We start from the raw sequence: 24,992 nt of genomic DNA, 5'->3' as shown, positions 1-24,992 counted from the left end.
TAAACTCATTTCTAATCCAGAGTTTAACCCTTGTATGACACTATCCGAGGATGGTTTGCCACTGTAGCCTTTTCTCTAGAGTTTATGCTTGGTCTGAGAACGTCAGGACCTGCCAAACGCGTTCTGAGCCTGTTTGTTTTAGCGATAGAAAGTCTTCAAAGTCCAGGTAACCATGACCCGGATGTAACCAATAGATACCAAGCCAGAGGGCAGCAATCTGGAGAAACGCCTGCCTAGCTCGCTTCCTCTAAAGCTTCTAATCTCAGCATTCAAACTGGGTGTGCCTATCAATCCGTCAACACTCCACATGGCTCCACCCTGATTTCTGGCAGGACGAAGGCTCACCCCCAGAGGAAAACAGGGAGGCTGTGCCCCCTTGTGGAGTTTTCCATTTCACAGAGGGCGAAATTGGTACTCAGAAGGGCGAATCAAGCTCAAGGACGCAGAACGAGTTAGTTCCAGTTCTCAGTCACTGGATTTATCTCTCTCAGCATTCTAATTTGCTTCAGCCCCAAAGCAGATAAACACAAATCAGTTCTTCACAAAGAAACCTTGAGTTGAAGTCTGAGACCTCAGAAAAGCATTGTCAAAGTCCCAGAAAACGTTGCGGATCCGGGAGACGCCTTCCCGGCCTGGGGACCGTCCTCTCTTCAGCCCCACCCCTCCACCCGCAGCCCAGCTACATCCCGCACTCCTTTCCCACTCAGGTTCCAGGCCCCGCCCCCGGAGGCCGCAGCCAATCGGAGAGCCTCCCCCCCGCCGGCAGTGACGTGACCCCGCAGCCGCGGGATTCAAACTCCCGGAAGCAGCTCCCGCGCCAAAGGGTGTGACTGGGCCGACGCGAGCGCAGCGCTGGTGCTGGCTGGCTGCGGGGAGGTGACCGCGGAGGGTGGCGGAGGAGGCCAGGACCCGCAGCCTTGAGGCCGGGTGTGACCGCGGGGGAGGCGGGGTCAGTGGGAGATAGCGCTGGCTGGGATTCAGTCTCTGCCTACCTTGGAGCCAGTGGCCGTTCCCTGGCACTCACTTTGTGCCTGTCCCCGGGAGACCGTCGCCGATTGGATCCCCGCTTTCAGCTCTGCCCGTGAGTATTACCATCCTCTTTCAGACAAGCGCAGGGCGTTCTGGTGACTTGGCCACGTCCTTTCCGTAGTACAGCAATTTGCGGATTAACAAGCACTTTCATGCCTATTATACAAACATCTTCACCTCAAAGGTGAGGAAAAGAGTGCCTGTTTTTGCAGTTTTCTTTGCCTCTCTTCCCACAGGAGATCTTATGTGAAGGTGTTTGTAGATTTGCCTCCACTTGTAGAAGACGTGGCCTGTAGTAGATGCTTTGTGCCTTTTGCTAGGTATCTTAATCTTTCACCTTAGAATGGACAAAAATCCAGGCAGGGCTAACCTTTTCTGGTGGCTTAGTGGTAAAGAATTCGCCTACCAATGCAGGAGACGAGGTTCGATCCCTGGGATGGGGAGATCCCCTGGAGAAGGAAATGGCAACCCACTCCAATATTCTTGCCTGGGCAATTATTCATGGACATAGGAGCATGGTGGGCTACAGTCCATGGGGTCGCAAAAGAGTGGCACGGGGACTTAGGGACTAAACAATAACATGCAGGGTGACCCTAAAGGTCATTTTCATAGAGAAGCCTTCCCCACCTCAGCGTCTAAGTCTCCCTTACTAACTTGTATCATTTATCACTGTACTTTTGTTTTACTGGATAACATTTGTTTACCAGTTTGAGGATCTATATTTGTTTCCTTGTTATTGCCTGCCTCTGTTAGATTGAAAGTTCTGTCATGTAAGGGACATGTCTCTCTTTCATTCTTGTTTTCAGCCAGTTTTTACCCAGCACCTATTATGCTGCCTGGTATATTAGGTTCTCCAATATTTTTTGAATGCATGAATAGTATCATATTCCTCTGGCTTCCTTAGTTACATTATTATTATTTTATTTTGGGATCCATAGGTGGGAAAATGCTTTTTAACCTCCCTAATTAAAGCTACTTTTATTATGTGCTCAGTATAGACTTGGGTTCGATCTTTGGGTTGGGAAGAACTCCTGAAGAAGGAAATGGCAACCCACTTCAGTATTCTTGCCTGGGAAATCCCATGCACAGAGGAGTTTGGGCAGGCTCTTAGTCCATGGGGTCGGAAAAGAGTCAGACATGACTTAGCAACAAAACTTTTCCGTACTTCTTGTTCTTAATTCCTGCCATTCCTGAATTCTTTGAATATTTGGTCTCCTTTTCCTATAAATGCCTCATACTGAATTTTTCTCACTTCTGCCCACTGTGCTTTCTGAACATTACAGTTAAGATAGAACTGAACTAGGCATATCTTCTAAAACAGAGGATGCACCATTATGTCAGGTAATGATGTTTCAATGTCCAGATATTCAGAATTATATTATTTGTCATTGGCTTTTTATTCTGGAGTAAAGTTTGTCTTTGTGATCTAACTTTCAGGTTTCATTTAACGGTTTAATTATTGGTTATCCCTCTTTTTTTAAATGAAGCGTTTCTATTGAAGTATGACACACATAAGAATCCTGCACAAACACAGACGTACAGGTTGACATATTGAATACCTCCATGCATCTACCACCCAGATTTAAAATATATATATATTGTTGTTAGCAAGCTAGAAGCCATACCCCACTGTATCACTTCTATTTACATAGAAAGGTTCTTCTGTTTAGTAAATAGGTTATTAGATCTTTTCAAACCTGACATTTGATCTTGTAAACTCAGATTTCTTTTTACAGGCACTTTAAGAGATGTCTTCCAGAAATCCCAAAGATTTAATTAAAAGTAAATGGGGACCAAAGCCTAGTAACTCCAAATCAGAAACTGCATTAGAAAAATTTAGGGGAGAAATTGAAGCTTTAAAAACATCAGTGGATGAAATAACAAGTGGAAAAGGAAAGCTGATTGATAAAGACAGACACAAACTTTTGGAGGTAAGACCTTTTAAACTGTAGTAAGCTTTACTATGGTAGATGAGAAAGTATATGATATAATCTAGTTTTTATGTTCACTAAATGTAAACAACAAATCTAATCATGTCACCTTTGGTATTTAGATTTTAGCATGAAGGTTTAAAAACCCATTTAATCATGTATTTTGGCTACTTTACAAGTAATTTTTGTTTTCAGGTTTTTTTTTTTTTTTTTTAAGGTAAAATCATTACAGATATCAGCATTTTGTGTTCTGTTAAACTATATTCCCCTAATTTACAATTTGTTATGACATAGTCTGAAAAAGACTTAGAAATATTAGAACTGGAGTGATTTAAAGTTTAATCAGTTCAATTTATTTTGCAAGAGTACTTTTATTTTTCATAGTTAGAAAACAAATGATCCGTACTAAATAATATCATTGGATTTCTTTAAATTTTACTGTATAAGGCACATCATAAAACCAAATGATTTATTATTTTTTTAAATACATATTGAGGTGAATTCTTATTCAAGCATGGAGAAATGATCTATCACCAATTCTTAGACATAAAGATTATTTTGTAATCTGGTGAAAGAATCTAGTAGCTTTCCTGAGAGCTCTCTTTCCGATTCATTTTACTTCTGACAAGCAATGGCTGTCAAAATCCCTTTATAATCAATTGAAATTAAACTTTCTATAACTTCTACCAGTTTGTTCTAGCTATGTCCATTAAAGTTACACAGAACAAATCTTTTTTTTTTTTATCCAGTTGAGAGCTTTTCAGGTGTCCAAGTCTCCCCAGATGGCGCCAGTGGTAAAGAACCCACCTGCCAATGCAGGAGATGAAGAGACGGGGTTTCAATCCCTGGGTTGGGAAGATCCCCTGGAGAAGGGCATGGACCAATCCAGTATTCTTGCCTGGAGAATCCCATGGACAAAGGAGCCAGGCAGGCTACAGTCCATAGGGTTGCCAAGAGTTGAACATAACTAAAGTGACTTAGCATGCATGCAGATATACAAGGAGATCTTGCTTCCTGTTACATATCTATAGGCCAGCCCCATATTCTTCAGCTTTACTGGCTTTTTCTCATCCTTGTCACTTTCCTGAACACTTTTCTGGTGTTCATGTCCCTCTTGAATTAATGCTTCCAGATTGCACACAGTCACAAACACAGATGGAAACAGTACTATTATTTCCCCTAATCTGGATGCTGTACTCTCTGAAATCTTAGAATTGTATTGGCTTCTTTGGTAACTGTGTCATAATACTGTCTTATCTTAAGCTGGCAGGCAACTAAAAATCCCCTCATCATTTTCACACAACCATCCAAATCTATGTCCCCGTCTCTATTTGAACAACTGTTTTTCCCACCCACCCTCAAATGTGAGTTTTTGGTTTTAAGTTTTTTCCCCTTTGTCAGCATGTAAAGCCATTTTACTTACTTTTTATATCATCTCTATATTAGTGCTTTCTCCCTTTTGCCAGCAAGAGTTTAACTAACATGCCTTCTTTAACTTTCCAATCCTTGAAAATGTTGAACACTCCCTTGAAGCTCACCTTCTAGATTTGATACCAAATCTTTTTTTTTTTTCAAATCGTTTATTAACAAAAAGCAAGTTTATGAATGTGCTTTTATACAGCTATAACATTCTGTAATATCTGAATTCTGTTGCTTCAAGTACATCAGCGAGCATGTATCTCTTTGTGTGACTCAACTTTTAGCCATTAAAATGACTAGAATTGGCATGATGGGAGAATGATTAGCAGATACTCAGGTGAGAGCCAGCTTTTCTTTAGCTTTCTAAGTGGTCTCTCCTTTCTGTGTCCATGTCCCATTCATTTTATATATATCTTAACCACAGCACTTATATTGCATAAACGTATTGGTCTAACTCTCTATGAGCTCTCTGAGCATTTTTTTGGTCCTGGTATCTGGTATAATGCTGACTTGATACATAATAAATACTTCCTACACACTTGTTGTAATGTACTGTTTATTTTTGTGTTTGACCTGGCCTTGTTCTAAGATTCTTCTTAGTTTATATCTAGAAAATTCGAGTCCTTGAAGCTGAGAGAGAGAAGAATGTTTATCGCCTCACAGAAAAGGACAAAGAAATACAGCGACTCAGAGACCAGCTAAAAGCCAAGCACAGCACTACTGCATTGCTTGAACAGCTGGAAGAGAAAACGAAGGAAGTTGAAAGAAGAGAACAGCTGTTGAAATCCTTGTCTGAAGAGACAGATGTGTTGAAGAAACAGTTGTCTGCTACAACTGCAAGGCTTGCTGAACTTGAAGGCAAAGCCAATACACTTCATTTATCACAGGTACTAATTTCTTTAAAACCTGGTTTTTTTTTTTTTGTCTTTTCTGATACAGTTTGTAATTCTTATGAAGAATGGGTTTGTTAAAACATGCTTGTCAAATGGTGAAACAGTATAGTATACTAACAGGTTTACTTTTTCTTTTTTTTAATCATAGTCTGGTTCTTCTCTATAAGCAAAAATAGGTAATATGGCTCCCTCCACTGACCATACCATTGTTTTGCCCAGGAGATTATTCAGAATACAGACTCTGCTGTGTATCTACAATAGCCAGGAAGAGTTTGTTGAATTCTTTTTTTCTTTAGTTTGTATTGTGAGAACAATGGCTTCATTTTTTGGTTATTTTTCATATTTGAGATACCCAATTAAAATAGCAAGTATGCTTTTCTCCTTTCTTGTGTTTTAGAGTCATTAGTATAGTAGGAAGAGCAGGGATTTATGGGTAGGCAGCTCTGAATTCAGATTCCACTTGCTAGCTGTGTGAGTCTAAACAAATTCCTTAACCTCTCTGGCCTTAGAAACAGTGCTAGAATTCACCAGACCCCTCTCCTAAATCTGTTTCCACATCAGTAAAATGAGGATATGAGTACTGGAGATTAAATGTTACAATATATGTGAATAACCTAGCAGAGTGCCTGGCATGTGAAGTGAAAGTCTCTCAGTTGTATCTGACTCTTTGTGATTCCATGGACTGTAGCCCACCAGGCTCCTCTGTCCGTGGGATTCTCCAGGCAAGAATACTGGAGTGGGTTGCCATTTCCTTCTCCAGGGGATCTTCCCAACCCAGGGATCTAACCCAAGTCAATAGTTTCTTATTGATCAGACCTTTGATTCTCTTGAAAATTTGGACATGTGAATAATACTAATACTACAGCTATTAACACTACCTACAAAAGAAAGGGCACTTCTCTGGTAGCTTAGATGGTAAAGAATCTGCCTACAATGCAGGAGACCTGGGTTTGATTCCTGGGTCAGGAAGATCCCCTGGAGAAGGGAATGGCAACCCACTCCAGTATTCTTGCCTGGAAAATCCCATGGACAGAGGAGCCTGGTGGGCTACAGTCCATGGGGTTGCAAAAAGTCAGACACGACTGAGTGACCAAAACTTACTTACTTACAGAAGAAAATCTATTGCTTTCAAATAAATGCTTCAGTGATGTTAAGGGTCTTTGTACTTTATCTCCCCTTTAGAGTGGGGCTTCCTACTCTAAGAGAATTTGCCTGCCAATGCAAAAGATGTGGGCTTGAGCCTTGTGTCGGGAAGATCCCCTAGAGGAAGAAATGGCAACCCACTTCACTATTGCCTGGAAAATCCCATGGACAGAGGAGCCTGGCAGGCTTCAGTCCATATGGTCGCAAAGAGTTGGACACGACTGAGCGACTTCACTTTCACTTTTACTTAAAGCTCAAGAATCAGTTTCTCTACTTTTGAAGATGGAAATATAAATCTTGGTAGAAATGATAATTTAAAAAATGTATTCATATAATTACTGTGGGATACTCACTGTTAATTTCTGTATTAGTCAGCATATCTAATCACCTGACAACCAACCTCCAAATCTCAGAGTCTTATACAAGTGATTATCTTTCCGCTCATGTCACAGCTTATTTTAGGTTGGAGTGGAGGAGGTTTTGCTCCACAGAATCATTCAGAGATCCAGGTTCCTTCCTTCTAGCACTCCCCATCTCTCAGAGTGCAGTCCTCCACCAGATCCTTTATACACAGCTGTGGGCTAGAGAGCATGTGAAGAACTGGGTTAGCCTGTGGGGTCTAGGCCTAGGATTGACATATCTCATTTCTGCTTACATTCCATTGGACATAATTCAGTCTCATGACCTCACTAACCACAGGAAAGGCTGGGAAATGTGGTTTGCAGTGTGCCCAGGATAAAAGGAAAGAAATGTGATGAACTATCTCTGTCATGGTTTCCACCTGAAGGACTAAATTGAGAGGGGGAAAGAGCATCTCTAGAGAAAAGAATATATATTTTGAGCTTTCTTGCCATCCTTTACACAAGTCTCTTTACTCAGAGCTGTTAAAAGACTGAAATGCAGCTTTTTATGAGCTTTGTTGGCTAGCTTTGGTACCTTACCACCTGGAAAATGAAAGTGTTAGTCACTCAGTTGTGTTTGACTCTTTGCGACCCCATGGACTGTAGCCTACCAGGCTCCTCCATCCATGGAATTCTCCAGGCAAGAATACTGGAGGGGGTCTTCCCAACTCAGAGATCAAATCTGGTCAAACTCGATCTGCAGGTGGATTCTTGACTGTTTGAGCCACCAACTTACCGTCTACTTCCCCTCTTTTATTGCCTCTGAAAAAATGAAGAAAAAAGAGGAGACAAATTATATTTTGAGTTCTATATGAATGAATACTAATTAATACTATTGCTAATGTTGAATATAAATATGATTCTAGAAAACAAAATTTATCTTTTATTTGACAATTTAATATTTTCCAGATTTCATTTAAATAGGCCAGTTGCTTGGTTTTGTTTCCTGGTGAAAATCAGGGCTGTTCATATCCACTGAGGGCTAGTCTGGTGATTCTGGGGTCCAGATGACCTCAGATATCAAATTAGATATGAAATCTCAGGGTGTCCAATCTGCTTAGGAGGCCTCCAGGACTCCAGGACTAATTCCGCACTGCTACTCATCACCTGGCATGTACCGGTTCTGGGTTCGGGGATGTATGTGAAATATACTGTCTTATTATGAAGGTAAGTATAATGAGGAAACTTATGTTCTTAAATTATCATGTTAACTACTATTGATTTACTTACAGACTGTGGCTACAAGTTGCTTCAATTCATCAATGAGTAATATTCATGAAATGGAAGTACAGCTGAAAGATGTAAGTTCATTTTTATTTTATTAAGTTATGGCTAAAGAGGACTAATTCCTTTATTATTAAATTTCATGGAAATTGACAACAGTAATGCTGTAGCTTGAAAAAAATCTTTTGAGGAGACGAAGAAATGAATGGTTTGAGATCATCTCTCTGGGTTACCACATTTAAGTCTCTTTCCAGACTTTTAAGAGGGCCAGTTCCTCTAAGTATGGTCTCTTTAGGCTAGAAAACCTTGGAAATCATCCATTTCTACCAAATAACTGAACAATATCCTGTTTTCACTTAAATCTAATTTGCTCAACTATTTTATTATAATAATGTAATTTAATATGGATTGTTTTTTCTTTTTGTTTACCCATGCTAGATGTCCTCTTTGGTTTGAAATTTTTCCCTTGGAAACAGTATTTGCTTTCCTAGTTTGAAAAGGAAATACATTCTTTGTGTATTTAATATTTCTTTTTCCTAGAATTGGATATGAGGTTAGCTGTATTATTCCAAACTTTTATCTGAAATGGATTGGTGGGTTGCATTGAAAATTAAATAAATTGGGGACATAGGACTAGTGGTCACAGTGTATTTTTTCAAATTTTAAGATTAGATATGCGAAGTATGAAATTCTTGATTTAATTATTGGGTCAATAGGTAGATACTGTGTTTCCAGAAATATTACTGGCATGTCTACCCTGATCTAAGTATGCTCTTAAGAGTCCTGTTTTATCTCACGTAGCAGGCATACCTTGAGGCCTATTTGATTTTCAAGAAAAGAATTTAAATTCATTAGTGTCTGTATAACTGGGTTCTAGAGTACCCTTATCAAAGTAATTTACCTAGAGGTAACTAAAATAAAAAAGAAACACAATTCTTAAAGAACTATCAAAATAAGTTTTTTTGTATGTCATATATTATCCCCAGCATTTAGATAATTGGAAAGAATGACTAGATGGAATCTGGTGAAGTTTCTTGAATTTTATAATGTCTCTTTTAGCAAAGTGCCTGAAAATAGATGCTGTTTTCTTAAACCCATGTGTAATTTTTAGGCTTCTCAGTGCTAACTGCTTCAAATATCAACTAAAGTTATTTTTATGTAATGACGATTAGTCTGGGATAGAACCTGAGAGTCTTCATTTCCAAGAAGTTTCAGGTGCTGCTGCTACTGTTGGTGGTCTGAGGACCACCATGTGAGAACCATTAACTTACACTTGAGGAGTGAGAGGTGGCCAAGCTCTGGTTATCCCTTTGGGATCTCAGCAGATCTTTCAGGCCAGGGGGAGAATTTTAGTTGGAAGAGTGAGGAGCAGGGAAAGAGAAATCTCACTCCTAAGTCTACAGGACTCAGCATTCTAGTCTTATACCCTCTGCAGAGCTCCCACAAAACTTCCTGTAGAAGTTTGCCCACCTGTTTTAAGAATCAGTGTTTGTTAGGCTAAAATAAGTCCTCAAAATATGTTTTACTTTTCTTAGGGCCAAGCCATATCATTCCTCAGCTGTCATTTAGGTCTGGCTCATATTTTGAAACAATTACATCGTGTTTTTTTTTTCCCCCACCCCAATTACATCGTGTTGATGCTGTAATCACTTTCCTGATAGCTCAGTTGGTAAAGAATCCACCTGCAATGCAGGAGACCCTGGTTCAATTCCTGGGTTGGAAAGATCCCCTGGAGAAGGGATAGGCTACCCACTCCAGTATTCTTGGGCTTCCTTGTGGCTCAGCTGGTAAAGAATCTGCCCACAATGCAGGAGACCTGGGGTTCAATCCCTGGGTTGGGAAGATCCCCTGGAGAAGGGAAAGGCTACCCACTCCAGTATCCTGGCCTGGAGAATTCCATGGACAGTCCATGGGGTCACAAAGAGTCAGACACGACTGAGTGACTTTCACTTTCAATGCTGTAATCATTATCCAGTGTCAGTAACTTTAAAACCAAATAGCTAAATGTCAGTTTTAATAGGCATTTCTTGGTCTTGATTTTAAAAATCTGATTTTTATGGAATTCCCTGGTGGTCCAGTGGTTAGGACTCTAGTCTTCCACTGCAGGGGGTATGGTTTTGATCCACCATCGGGGAACTATGATCCATAAAGCCACATGGGGCAGCCAAAAAAAAAAAAAAAAAAATCTGACTTTTAAACATAGAATTACTGAAGATAAATAATAATTATTTTTAATTTGGAAAAAATTCAAATTTACAGAGAAGTTATAAGAATGGAAAATAGTACACACATAAGTTCACATACTCTTTACCAAAATTGAACTCATTAGCATTTTATCCCATTTTATACTTTCTCTTTCAGTTCCCGCCCCATCCACACACATACACATACACACACACAAACATAATATTTTTTCTGAACCATAAAATAGTTGCATATATCTACAGCCTTTTCAGCCTGTATATTCCTAAGAATGAGGATACTGTTACATAACCACCATACTGATATCAACTTTAATAAGTTTAACATGGGCATAATACTTCTGTGTAATCTACCATCCGTATTCCAGTTTTGTCATTTGACGCACATTTTTTCTTCCTTCAATATAGGCTAACATTTCAATCTATGTTAGAGTTTTTGCCCAAGGAAATATTTAATGGATCCCTGCCAAAGCAGGAGAAAGAGCTTTCATGGCATTCCTCATGGCTTCACTTTACCTATTTCTGTATTTTTATTGATAACTTGGGTGAATATGATAAATGCATGTCTAACAAATGTGTAGAGACACAAAGCTGGAAGAGATAACTAATGTGAGGAGGACTCTAAAGATGCAAAACTCATAATATCAACATCCACTGAAAACTATCAAATCTACTTTTTGTTGATTCTATAAAGAAATGAAAGTAGATACAGTCAGTGAGATCAGGAGTAAAGAAATGTTTATTACTTTATTGAAGTAACAGCGCCATCATGTGGCCCTTTAGAATAATGTCTCATCCTCGCTTTGGCCCCACGTATACTAAAATCAGGCTTCCCTGGTGGATCAGATGGTAAAGAATCTGCAGTGTGGGAGACCTGGTTCTATCCCTGGGTTGGGAAGATCCCCTGGAGAAGGGAATGGCAACCCACTCCAGTATTTTTGTCTGGAGAATTCCATGGACAGAGGAGCCTGGCAGGCTACATACAGTCCATGGGGTCGCAAAGAGTTGGACACAACTGAGCAACTAACACACACATACACACACACACTCACACACACGTATATTTTACTTCAGTTGAGTTACACCAGGCAGCTTTTTTGTTAAGAACTTTGTGTTTATGCCATCTCTTTTCTGGCAGCCCTAAAGGATAAAAAGTCATACCTCCTGGTTGCCACACTTTAATCATTGATAATAATTAATTCTCTCAGGTCAAGGATGAATTATGACACAAAGGATACATATTATACACTTATAAGACTACAGAAATAGTTATGGTAGTTCTATGACAAAATATTTTGATTACATTTTCATGCATTACTTAGTTAATTAGTAATAGATTTTTGAAAGTGTTTTTTTCTTTTTGAATCACTAAATGTATTGTTCTACTGTGCATAAGGAACTTCTAGATTCCTTCCTGCCCTCTTGTCCCTCCTCTGAACACTCTCGAACTCCTGTCTAGGTCTACAAGGCTTTCTGGTTCTTGAAGGCATTTTCTCCACCCCATGTTGTTAACATCATTCACAAACATTTATCAGGCAGCTTCCAGGTACAGAAGCACAAATAAGGAACTGTGAAATAAAATATCTAAACAAGCCTGTGCCCAGCTGTCAGAGGGCTCAAGGTATAGTTAAGATAAGAAGTATCATCAGGAAGCAATCAAGAGTTCATGAGTATAAGATGCCAGGTAGACAATGGACACAAAAGTCACTAGTTGCTTATGAAGGGGGGAAGTTTGATGAGGAGAGTTACGGTGAGGAGCCTTGAAAGATAAGCCTGGACCCACTGGAACTTACTGTAATGTGGAATTTAAGTGGGCAGATAACATAGGAAGGGATTGTAGAGCACTCTGCACGAAGGGAAGAGGCACAGAGGGTGTGCGTTATTGTGTAGACAACAAGGAAGCAATGAAGGGGAAAGGTCAGGCTGTGATTTGAAGGGATGGGAATTGGCAGATTGTGGACAATTTTAATGTCAGCCTAAAGGACATGGAACAACAGACTGGTTCCAAATAGGAAAGTGAGTACGTCAAGGCTGTATATTGTCACCCTGCTTATTTAACTTATATGCAGAGTACATCATGAGAAATGCTGGGCTGGAAGAAGCACAGGCTGGAATCAAGATTGCCAGGAGAAATATCAATAACCTCAGATATGTCATGACAGATGACACCACCCTTATGGCAGAAAGTGAAGAGGAACTAAAAAGCCTCTTGATGAAAGTGAAAGAGGAGAGTGAAAAAGTTGGCTTAAAGCTTAACATTCAGAAAACTAAGATCATGGCATCTGGTCCCATCACTTCATGGAAGATAGATGGGGAAACAGTGGTAAACAGTGTCAGACTTAATTTTTTTGGGCTCCAAAATTTGGAAGGAAAGTTATGACCAACCTAGATAGCATATTAAAAAGCAGAGACATTACTTTGCCAACAAAGGTCCGTCTAGTCAAGGCTATGGTTTTTCCAGTGGTCATGTATGGATGTGAGAGTTGGACTGTGAAGAAAGCTGAGCACCGAAGAATTGATGCTTTTGAACTGTGGTGTTGGAGAAGACTCTTGAGAGTCCCTTGGACTGCAAGGAGATCCATCCTAAAGGAGATCAGTTCTGGGTGTTCATTGGAAGGACTGATGCTGAAGCTGAAACTCCAGTACTTTGGCCACCTCATGCGAAGAGTTGACTCATTGGAAAAGACCCTGATGCTGGGAGGGATTGGGGGCAGGAGGAGAAGGGGATGACAGAAGATGAGATGGCTGGATGGTATCACTGACTCGATGGGCATGAGTTTGAGTAAACTCTGGAAGTTGGTGATGAACAGGGAGGCCTGGCGTGCTGCGATTCATGGGGTCGCAAAGAGTCGAACACGACTGAGCAACTGAACTGAACTGAAAGGAACCTAGCTTCAGTTTCAGCGAGTGTTTCCTGAAGTGTTAAAATATTCTGTTATTAATATCATTAAAACAACTTAGCACTTCGGGGGATCGAGGAAGAGGTTGAACTGAACTTACTAGCTGTAGCTATTTTGCCTCAAAATATTCAGCGATCACTGTATTAATTGACCTAAAGCTATTGGTCATGGCCTGTGTCTCGTCTCACTGTTCTTGATGAGGAAATCAGCCTCCAAGTGAGGATTTATAAATCCCCAAATTACCAAGATCCAACAGTGAACCACTGCTCAAGCAGGTATTTCTGTGGGGGTAGATAAGTCTTGGGCTTCCCTGGTGGCTCAGACAGTAAAGAATCCGCCTGCAATGTGGGAGACCTGGGTTCGATCCCTGGGTTGGGAAGATCCCCTGGAGAAGGGAACAGCTACCCACTCCAGTATTCTTGCCTTCGGAGAATTCCATGGACAGAGGAGCCTGGCAGGCTACAATCCATGGGGTCACAAGGAGTCAGACACGACTGAGCGAGTCTCACTTTCATGTAAGTCTTGGCTTCTCTGGGGCCTCAGATGGTAAAGAGTCTGCCTGCAGTGTGGAAGACCTGGGTTCAATCCCTGGATCAGGAAGATCCCCTGGAGAAGGAAATGGCAACCCACTCCAGTATTCTTGCCTGGGGAACCCCATGGACAGAGGAGCCTGGTGGGCTACAGTCCACCGGGTCGCAGAGTTGGACATGACAGAATGACTCACACTTTCATGTTAAGCAAGTCAGCACAAGTGGCACAGGCAGAGGGCTCAGTACCAATGAGCTTGGCCATTGGTGAAGCGGTTTTAGCATCAGTGTGTGTACCTCCTTCTGGGGCCCTTAACATTTTACACCTGTGACATTAGATTTAGCTGTGCATGTTCTCTTTACACAAGTAGTCATTAAGACTTACTTCCTCAGCCTTCCAGAAACATAGAACAAAAAGGGGGCAGTCCCTGATAGCTCAGTTGGTAAAGAATCTGCCTGCAATGCAGGAGACCTCTGTTTGATTCCTGGGTCAGGAAGATCCCCTGGAGAAGGGATAGGCTACCCACTCCAGTATTCTTGGGCTTCCCTGTGGCTCAGCTGGTAAAGAATCCGCCTGCAATGTGGGAGACCTGGGTTCAATCCCTGGGTTGGGAAGATCCCCTGGAGAAGGGAAAGGCTACCCACTCCAGTATTCTGGCCTGGAGAATTCCATGGACTATATAGTCCATGGGGTCGCAAAGAGTCAGACGTGACTGAGCGACTTTCACTTTCCATGCTCTTGGATGGAAGACCTAGATTGGAAAGGAGAGAAGAGTTGTAATCTCATTGCATTTTGGTGCTAAAGTATAAGCATTTCAAGACTTTGCTTTCCTTCTACTACTCACAGGCAAATCTTCTTTGCTAGCTTTCAACTTGAATTTCTGTCCTGCTGCTACTGGCAAAACAGGGGTATGGGTGAACGGGAGGTGTTTATACAGTTGTGTACAGCCCTGGCAGGCTCCTTTGGCTTTGCCTTTGACTGAATTTCCAAGGATCCAATGGTTAAGACCAGTGAGAGGTAGAATCAGAGTATATATCAATTTGTCCCAGTTAAAAATCAAAATATCAATAGAATTTTTCACTAAAAAATTTCATAAATCTTTGGGCTTACCTGATGGCCCAGGGGTTAAGAATCCACCTTGCAATGCAAGGGACATGGGTTTGATCCCTGGTCCGGGAAGATACCACATGCTGCAGGGTGTCTAATCCCGTGAGCCTCAACTACTAATGCCTGAGAGCATAGAGCCCATGCTCCGCAACAAAAGATGCCACTGCAGTGAGACGCCCACACTCCACAACTAGAGAGTAGGCCCCACTCTCTGCAACTAGAGAAAGCCTATGCACAACAATGATGACCCAATGCAGCCAAAAATAAATAAATAAAATAAATATTACCTTTCATAAACCTATACACCCCTGTCCATATATGCTACCTTGATTTATCCACTGAAGTTAACGTAGCTTCTTCTGTGAATATTTGCTAATATCTTGCCACAGATCAGGTGGAATGAGCCACAGAAAATGTAGATGAGATTTTATAAAATTTTCCAACTTTTGCTAGGTGGCTGGTAAAGCTTAGGAAAGATGTTAACTGAAATGAAAAATTAACATGAGCAGTAATGGTAAAGTAAACCACTTTCTCTGTTACCAGCTAATTTAAATAGACATAGTTTATTTTATTAATATTGTCCATCATTCAAATAATTTCTCAACTATACATTGTATGCAAAAGCTGGGAGTCCTTTTGGAAGAACATGGTCTGCCCCTTCAAGGAACTTAATATAAAGAATCTGCCTGCAGTGCAGGAGACATAGGAGATAACGGATTCAATCCCTGGGTGAGAAAGAGCCCCTGGAGTAGGAAATGGCAACCTACTCCAGTATTCTTGCCTGGAAAATTCCATGGACAGATAAGCCTGGCAGGCTGTAGTCCATGGGGTCATGAAGAGTAGGACTCGACTGAGTGACTAAGCATGCACAATCTATTTGAAACAGCAAACACAGAAAAAAGCTAATGAGGGTTGGTAAAATAAGTTTTTAAAATATGTAGGTATGTGTTTATAACAACTGAGTTCCTAAACCCCTATACAAACTAGATGAAAGTTTCCATTTGGTGATTTTTGAGCTCTAAAAGATGAAAACTGGTGATAAAGAAAGGGGGTGGTATTTGAGTTGGTTCTCCGGGAGGCAGACACAAGATGGAGTAGTCAGCAGTGCAGTTTACTGGGGAGCCACATCTGTGAAAGGAAGAGGAAGGCCCAGGATTGAGGTGGGGGTGGGGAGGTGGCACTGTCAGAGCAGGATGCACGCCTGACAGAGTCTCTGTCCACCCCTTGGAGAGCCCCCAGGCAGAGCCCTCGGGTGGGTGGAAATACCTCTCAAAGAGTACTGAGCACTGCATCTCCACCTCTGCCACAAAGGCATTCTATTAACAGAGAATGATGTGGATACCAACACAAGGCAAACTGTATAGGAGACAGCGGACAAATGAACGTAACCCTGTGTGGACATGACTTGGCCATGTTATTTGGAATTCTGAAGGTGTGTGGCCTTGGAACATGTCTCTGTGTGGGAAGCTTTACAATGATGCCTGGAATCATTCTGTGATATGAGCCATCAAGTATTTATGTGCTGGAAAAGACTGCGTACCATGTGGTCCCTTGTCCATTTGAAGGGTTTGGGTTTTGATTATTGATTTGCTTTCATTTTCACTTTGAGGCTCTGGAGAAAAATCAGCAGTGGCTTGTGTATGATCAGCAGCGAGAGGTCTATGTGAAAGGACTTCTAGCAAAGATCTTTGAGTTGGAACAGAAAGTGGAAACAGCCCCTCAGACACTCCCGCAGCAGACAAAAAAGACTGAATCAGAAGGTACTGGTATAAAGATGTTCTTCTGGGTTGGCCTGCCTGGCATTTTCCAAAAAGAGAGATGCATCAAATTTAGATTCTTATAGATCTGTGTTATAAAGTAAAACAAGAGCAGGTCTGCTAGGCCTGAAGTAAGAAATCCCATTTTAGCCAATCTTCTGAATTCATCTCCCATTGTTTTCTGACACCAGAGGGTGAGAGGCACAGGGTGAAGGGATCTTGCAGCTCTGCAGGCACGTTAGGTTTTTTCCACCTTGCAAGTCCTTTCCCGCCTTCAAAGTCCTGCTCCAGCTTCACTTCCCCTGGTGCTAGCCTTGTCAGTGACTATCTTGTTATTCCGCTTTCCTTTAGCAGTTATTCATATCGACTCTAGGAGAAAGGTTACATTTTTATACATGATGCTTCAATCATTTGAATCTCACCCTAGAACTGAGATGAAGTTCTTATCAGTGATGCTGTCTGTTTGCCAAAGGCTTTGCAGCTTCTTTGATCTCCATTGAGTTTCACAAGAGCCTAAGAGCAAGGGCAGAAAGGATCATTATTCTCATTTTACAAATAGATTCAGCAGTTCCAGGTGATGAGCCAGGAAAAGAAAAACCTCTGTGCAAGGCACTCATTTAAATGACTGACAGCCCTACTGGTTCTGGAGCCTTGAATTACAGAAAGAGAAGGCTCATAATCCCAGAGCTTCACATTTGAATATTTAAAATGAAGCTAATGCTAAAACAGTACGAAAGGAATGTCTCTAGAGATAATTCAAAGCTGTTTATCCCTCAGGGGACAAAGTTACTACTGTACTGCCATTATAAATTTGCTACACCTTAAAGTAGGTTTTTAATTATGGGTGAAGTGTAGCTTTTTCCTTTAGTAATATGATTTTTCTTTTCTCTTTCTCTCTCTTATTTTCTCTCTCTTACTTTCTCTCTCTCTGTGTGTTTTATCAAAGTGGTATACGTGTTAATATCTCTATTTGTTTTTTTCTTGTTTTCTTTAGACATTAGTGACACATCCACCCCCAGAATAATTATATTACTGTTTCTGGCTCTTCTATCTATTCATTTTGTAACTTCAAGTAGTATAACTGAACTTCTGTTTCTTGTTCTGTCAAACATCAACCATGATCCCTGTGTCTCTTGAGTCTTCATTTTTGAGGATGAGGAAATAATGTGATCATGGATACAGAAACATAGTTACATTCATTTCTTCAGGAAAATTACCTATTTTGTAAAGTGAGTTGTGCCATGATATATTTGTCACAGGTTATCTTCAAGAAGAAAAGCAAAAATATTACAACCATCTCTTGGCAAATGCAAAAGAAGATCTTGAGGTGGAACGACAAACCATAACTCAGCTGAATTTTGAACTGAGTGAATTTCGAAGAAAATATGAAGAAACCCAAAAAGAAGTACAAGATTTAAATCAACTGTTGTGTTCCCAAAGAAAGGCAGATGTACAACATCTGGAAGATGACAGGCAGAAAACAGAGAAAATACAGAGGCTCAAGGAAGAGAATGATCTTGCCAGAGAAAAACTTGAAGAAGAGAAGAAGAGATCTGAAGAACTGTTATCTCAGGTGAGTCTAACCAGCATGGTTTTCCATGGTTCGTAAGCCAGAATTTCCATGGTACTTACTAAGTGTCAGGGGCTATTTTAACTACTTGGGAACCAGCATGGAACAACACAAGTTCCTACCCCCTCATGGGAGTTCATGCTAAGAAGGGAGACAGACCATAAGCAAGTACCTAAATAAAACAGGGTAGTATGATCGAGAGAAATTGAGGCCAGTGAAGGCCTCACTGAGGAGATAGTATTTGGACAAAGCTGATGGTGAGAAGGCACCAGCAAGGTGAGTGACTGGGAATTCCCTCCTGGTGAAGGGATCACAGACATAAAGGTTCTGAGTGAGGAAGAGGTAGGCATGTGTGAGAAGCTGAAAGAGGGGAGTGAGGAGGAGGTAGGTATGTTGGGAAGCCGAAAGAAGGGGATCCAGGTTGATTCCTAGGCTGGCATCGTGAACTGTTCTCAAGTTAATTCACTGTATACCTTCCATGTTCTCACTATGCTCATAGCCAGATCTGGAATGTCTGTCTCAGTAATGTTGGCATTACTATGTTAGATTTATTAGAATTGAGTACTATTTCAACAGAAACTTATTAAATTTTCCCCCACAACATGAAATAATGGAAAACATAATTTGAGGTCCATCCCAGGTTTCTCATTGAGGATGTGTAGCCTGAGGAAAATCAGCTAACTTCTCTGACTGACAGGTTATTTGTGTATCAAATTAATAATAATAAATCTTATAACCTCTTCTCACTTCATAGGACTTTTGTGAAGGTCAGCTGAGAGAAGGTGAAAGCACTTTGTAAATTAAAGGACTAGGTAAATGTTAGTTACTGCTACTCTTAGAATAGTGATTTCTAAAATCCTCCAAAATTTGAGAGAGGGAAAAAATGGCCTATAACATTTGCCTTCTCAGTCTTTACCATGCTCACTTCTGCCTAGAGGTGTGAGCAGTGATATTTACAAAAGATTAAGCAGAGATGATTGAAAATTTGGCTCCAACTCTGTGGCTGAGAAGGCCAAGCTCTGCCAGCTTTGTTATCCTACTCAGAAATATCAGTGAATGTTAAGACCTGCTTGTCTACTCTGACTTAGCGCTTTCTGTCTACATTCAGTCTGTGCCTCAGGGAACTCGGCCCGGTGGTACTGCTCAGCTGCTTGCACAGATAGCTGTCCAACCACAGCTGGAAGGGCTCGCCCAGAAGAGCAGGTGTTGCCCTGGTTAGAGATGTGACATTTGCAAGCCTTTCATGCATCCTGGGTCAAGGTCAAGCTATAAAAAGTTGATGTGACAGTGATGGTTCTATTTACATCCTACAGGTCCAATTTCTTTACACGTCTCTGATGAAGCAGGAGGAGGAACAAACAAGGGTAGCTCTGTTGGAACAACAGGTACTCATGAGGGTTTCTTCTAAATTCAGTTTAACTTTTGAGAAACTGGAATTTTTCCTCATGTTTACACTGTTGTATGAAGAACCATTTGTAAGTTCTATAAAATGTTTTTTTTTAAACTTTTAACAAAAGTATTGAAAGTGACGACTTACACCAGCCATATGTTCCCATTATTATCTTTAGGCTAAACCAAATTCTCTAAGGTGACATGGCAGTTTTCTTGACGGATAGATGTTTGCTTTAGCAAACTTTCTTCTTCCCTAAATGGCTGGTAGTCTGACAGGATGTTCCTAATAGAACTACTTGATAACTTCAAGTAGAACTCAAAGAGAGATCAGTTACTCTCAGACCAGAGATTTTTAGTATATTCGAAACCAGGGAACAGCCATCTCCTTCCCTTCCCCACAAAAAGGAGGATGAGGAGGACAGATTCTAACCAGCAGCTTCCTAAGCTGTTTCTCGCTCACTCAGACGTCATGCTTTGGCTTTGCTCCTTGGACTGAGTTTCTTCATTTATCAACATCTACCTGTGCTCAGAGGAGTTCTTGCTCTGATGGCACAACACGTTTTTTTCTTGTGATACTAAAGAAACATTCAGTCAGGAAAACTAGACAGTATACAGTAGCTGTCATTGTCTTATCTTGGGCACTTTTTTCCAGATGCAGGCATGTACTTTAGACTTTGAAAATGAAAAACTTGACCGTCAAAATATGCAACATCAATTGCATGTAATTCTTAAGGAACTCCGCAAAGCAAGAAATCAAATAACACAGTTGGAATCCTTGGTGAGTCTGGAATGGTTAAACAAAAACTTATTTCATCTTTCTTTTTCTGCCATCTTTCTATTTATATGTCAAAGCAGTTCCCAAAAATAGGAGGATACAGTTTAAGAATAGCTGTTTCTTAAATTAGTCAAATCAAATCCCTTGCCTCATTTGAAGCATCTGCCCTTTGAGCATCAGTTCAAAGTACTAGACAGAGGGACATTACCAGCCTCTTGGTAATGATAACATTACCAGCACCTGGGATCATCCCCACCCACTCTGGGCTCTGTAATTCTAGAGGCACTGAACAGAGCTTGGCCTGGGGGACAAAGGGAGCAAGGCAGGGCAGTTTTAGATCCTGAACTGAAGTTGTGCTTTTCTCTTTAAAAAAAAAAAGAAAGAAAAAAATTGTTGCTTTTAAGGCTAGTGGACATTTACTGTTAATACACTCGTGTAGGCATACTGATATAAGCATATTCTGTGGATTACCTTAAATACATAACCTTTTAAAACATTAACCTTTTTAATAACATTGCTTCTATGAGGAAACAGTTTTGATTTACCTATTTTCATTCTACTAATAAGCTTTGAGGGACTTCCCTGATGGCTCAGTAGTAAAGAATCCACCTACCAATGCAGGAGATCATTTGATCCTGATGGGGAAGATCCCCTGGAGAAGGAAATGGCAACCCACTCTAGTATTCTTGCTTGGGAAATCCTATGGACAGAGGAGCCTGTGGGCTACAGTCCATGGAGCTGCAGAAGAGTCAGACACAAATTGGAAGCTAAAGAACCACACAGTAAGCTCTGGACCAAACCTGTTAGGGTCTGTTCCATTAGCCCATATTTTGTATATGATCCTTGTATTGCAGAATATTTGCACAGGATGAAATGTCACAAATAGAATTCCTCAGTTTTCGAAAGAGAAAAAAGCAGTTTTTAAAATAATTTGCAATTTCTTTATGAATAAAAGACAGAAAATAAATTTTTGGCTCTGTTTATGTCACTGATTTTTACCATAATATTTAAAATTGAAATTTAGAATTCATTCTTATTTATGACTGTTTATCAAAGTACAGGAAGCCAAAGAGTGTACAAATGAATCCATAATTTTCCTGTATTTTTCTTGGTTTTCTACCATTAATTTTCACAGTATGCTGTAAAATGTTCATTTTTAGCTTTACTGACTGTTGTAAATTTCTCAGGGAAAAAAACATGAAAATGAGATATCACAAATGAATTATATAGTATCTTAGTCGTTCCTGTGTATAATCTGTTTGACCTGCTAAGATTTTTTGCTGCTCTTAATTCCATACAGTTCTTTATTGCTGAAGTTGCCCATCTTTAACCTAGCAATCTTTGTCAGTATTGCCCATAGTCCTACCTTTACATGTGACTCTAAGCATTTTAATAAAACCTGCTACGTAAACGCCTGATCCTAGTATTTCCTGGGTAATTTCAGTGATTTATAACAACCTTGTAAGGCTTCCCAGGTGATGCTAGTGGTAAAGAATCCACCCTGCCAATGCAGGAGACATAAGAGATGTGGGTTTGATCTCTGGGTAGGGAAGATCCTCTTTATAAGGGCATGGCAACCCACTCCAGTATTCTTGGCCTGGAGAATCCCATGGACAGAGGAGCCTGGTAGGCTACAGTCCGTAGGGTCACAAAGAGTTGGACACAACTCAAGCGACTTAGCATGCATGCATAACCACCTCATGGTAAGTTACCAGTGTAACACCAGTGACTGGAGAGATTCAGAAGAAAATCTAGCTAGAGGGCTGAAGCAACTGGAGTATCTATGGAGCAGTTATAGCTGCTGAATGGTAGACCATCTATACAAACCATGTTCATTTGACACTTATTTTTCAGAAGCAGATTCGCGAGTTTGCCTTCACAGAGCCATTAGTCACTTTCCAAAAGGAGACTGAAAACAGAGGAAAAGTTGCCTCACCAAAAAGTCCCACTGCTGCATTAAATGAAAGCCTGGTGGAATGTCCTAAGTGCAATATCCAATATCCAGCCACCGAACACCGAGATCTACTCGTCCACGTTGAATACTGTTCCAAGTAGCAATGTGATTATTCTTTGTTTTTGTGTCAGAAGATTCAATGCTGTATCTTATGTTAGCTAGTGGACATTTTGAATTGCTTATTTCACCTCACATCAGAAACTGCCTGTCTACCTTTAAGATGCCAGCATAGCGGTGAATCATTGTGTTTTGTTTTTGTTTTTTTTGCCTGCTTTGCATTTCCGAGCATTGAATGCTGAGACCACCAACATTTTGCACTGTTAAAGTACTTGATGAAGAAAACATAGTTCAGGTTATTGCTTGTAGGTCAAATCTATTACACCGACAAGCAAATATTTTATGTTTTTTGGATTTCTAAAAAATCAAAAGCAGTTAACCAGGGATCTTTATTGTTACTATTTTTTAATCCAAGCACTTCATAAGCCTGCCATTCTGACTTTGATGTCCTTTGTGAAGAGATGGTGATACTTTTTTCTTTTCATTTTTATTTCCTTTCTATGATAGAGCAGTTATTAGAAAAGTTGGGCATTTTCTTCATCTTTATTGCTGCTTACTGTTGAAACTGTAGACCTAGCTGAGTTTGAAGCACAAAGCAGATTCTGTTTAAGGAATACTCCTTACTCGCCACACGGTGTTTTCTGTGATATTAACTGGCTATACCTTTAACTTGAATTTCATCAGCACATGTTAGTTAGCTAAAATTGTTAAGATGAATTTTAGCAAAACCACCGAGCCCTCTCTTTTGATATGCAAATGTTTTATTTATTTATTTTTGGCACTCTTAAAAGCTGGGTGATGTAATGAGCAGATATTTGCTTATCTGAATATTTTTATACATGTGTGCATAAACCAAGATTTTTTTTAAAAATTTCTTCAGGTTTTCTAAAGTGCTTAACACTGGGCTACTGTTGGTAATGTAAAGGAGAAAAGAATAAAGAGTTATTTAATAAATTTTGCTGTGAGGAGAGTATATGTATATAGACAGGTATTTTAAGATTTCTGTCCCGAGAAGGGTGACAGAGAGTTACAGATAAACATACAGTGTGAAATGATTTCCTTTAGGATTGGTTTGTTTGATCTTCTTGCAGTCCAAGGGACCCTAAATTCTTCTTCAACACCACAGTTCGAAAACATCAGTTCTTTGGTGCTCAGCCTTCTTTGTGGTCCAAATCAGGGTTTCTGGGGGGTAGGAAGCATGAAATGTACTTTATCAATGAGTTCTCTAGATGCATTTTGGTGTATTACTGAAGACAGAACTACTGAACTAGCCCAACCTTGACTCCTTGATGATACAGAGCCCCTGAGAGGGGTGTGACTTACCCAGGTTGCTTAGCAGATTTGTAGGAACATGAGGGAGGCCCTGACTCCCAATGGGAGTGGTTGTTAGAGCCACTTCCATTTCGGCTTGTATGAAATAATTCCTGCAAAATTACTCTTTCCAAAATCCCCAGTGCTCTGCTTTCTAAGGCAAATCCAGTATTTGTTGGTCTGTTTCTCTTTATTTGCCTTATTTTTTGTGCTGTGCTCTCTGCTGTGAACCTAACATTTTTTGGCTTTGGGTGGTTGAGTGGGAAACATGAGTAAGACACTGAAGAATACAATCTATTGCATGCTGTGCTGTACTTAGTCACTCAGTCATGTCTGACTCTTTGCGACCCCATGGACTATAGCCCACCAGTCTCCTCTGTCCATGGGATTCTCCAGGCAAGAATACTGAAGTGAGTTGCCATGCCCTCCTCCAGGGGATCTTCCCAACCCAGGGATTGAACCCAGGTCTCCTGCATTGCAGGTGGATTCTTTACAAGCTGAGCTACCAGGGAAACCCCCAATCTAGTGGTGACACCCAAGGTAAAAGGTAGGTTCAAGCTAGGGTTTTGCCCAGGATCTGAAGAGATAATGGAGAAAGGGGCAGGGCAGGCTGAGCCCTAGGGCACATCCTATGGTCCACAAGTAGACAGGAGCACTCAGATTCAGAATAAAGTTGTGTCTCTCAAACCAAGCAACAGAGAAAGGAATGGCATGCACCTGTATGACAATGAATTAACACCTGACAATAACCTTCACTTTCTTGCTTGCCAGACACACTGTATTGATTTAACCCAAGGACCAACAAATCTTCCACTATGACAGTTTAACAAGTATTACAGATAAGTGTGTGTGTGTGTTAGTCGCTCAGTCATGTCCAACTCTGCGACCCCATGGACTGTAGCATGCCAGGCTCCTCTGTCCATGGAATTCTCCAGACAAGAATACTGGAGTGGGTTGCCATTTCCTTCTCCAGGGGATCTTCCTGACCCAGGGATTGAACCCCAGTCTCCTGCATTGCAGGCAGATTCTTTACTGTCTGAGCCACGAGGGAAGCCCCAAAATTGCCCTAAGGTGGTTATTTAATCGCTGAGTCATGGCCAACTCTGCAACCCCATGGACTATATAGCCTGTGAAGTTCCTCTGTCCATGGGATTTCCCAGGCAAGAATACTGGAGTGGGTTGCCATTTCCTCCTCCAGGGCATCTTCCCAACCCAGGGATCCAACCTGCGTCTCCTGCATTGGCAGGCAGGTTCTTTACCACTGAGATACCGGGGAAGCCCTTGAAGGAGTCTCACCTCTTTTAGGGGATATACCAAGCACAGGTTTCCTCACTTGGTTCAGCAAATATTTAACCCATCTGCAATGGACAAGGTGTGGTGCCAGGCACTAGAGGTGGAGA

General features: G+C 40.8%; 1 protein-coding gene across 3 annotated transcripts; it reads left to right on the top strand.

The window, feature by feature from the left end:
* Positions 1-858: 858 nt before the first annotated feature.
* Positions 859-23,336, top strand: CEP55 (centrosomal protein 55). Of its 3 annotated transcripts, none has more exons than XM_020908471.2 (9): positions 859-1,081; positions 2,766-2,960; positions 4,991-5,266; positions 8,049-8,117; positions 16,386-16,536; positions 17,793-18,106; positions 19,417-19,488; positions 20,148-20,273; positions 22,128-23,336. In XM_020908471.2, exons 2-9 carry the CDS (start codon positions 2,778-2,780, stop codon positions 22,323-22,325), a joined length of 1,389 nt encoding a protein of 462 aa, XP_020764130.2. In that variant the 5' UTR covers positions 859-1,081; positions 2,766-2,777; the 3' UTR covers positions 22,326-23,336. The 3 variants fall into 3 exon arrangements, with proteins under 3 accessions (XP_020764130.2, XP_020764119.2, XP_020764128.2); XM_020908460.2 differs by having other exon boundaries at positions 22,125-23,336; XM_020908469.2 differs by having other exon boundaries at positions 2,752-2,960; positions 22,125-23,336.
* The last annotated feature ends 1,656 nt before the right edge of the window (positions 23,337-24,992 follow it).

This window comes from Odocoileus virginianus, unplaced genomic scaffold, assembly GCF_023699985.2.
Source record: "Odocoileus virginianus isolate 20LAN1187 ecotype Illinois unplaced genomic scaffold, Ovbor_1.2 Unplaced_Contig_15, whole genome shotgun sequence".
Taxonomy (NCBI): Eukaryota; Metazoa; Chordata; class Mammalia; order Artiodactyla; family Cervidae; genus Odocoileus; species Odocoileus virginianus.
This window is presented reverse-complemented; position numbering and strand designations above follow the sequence as displayed.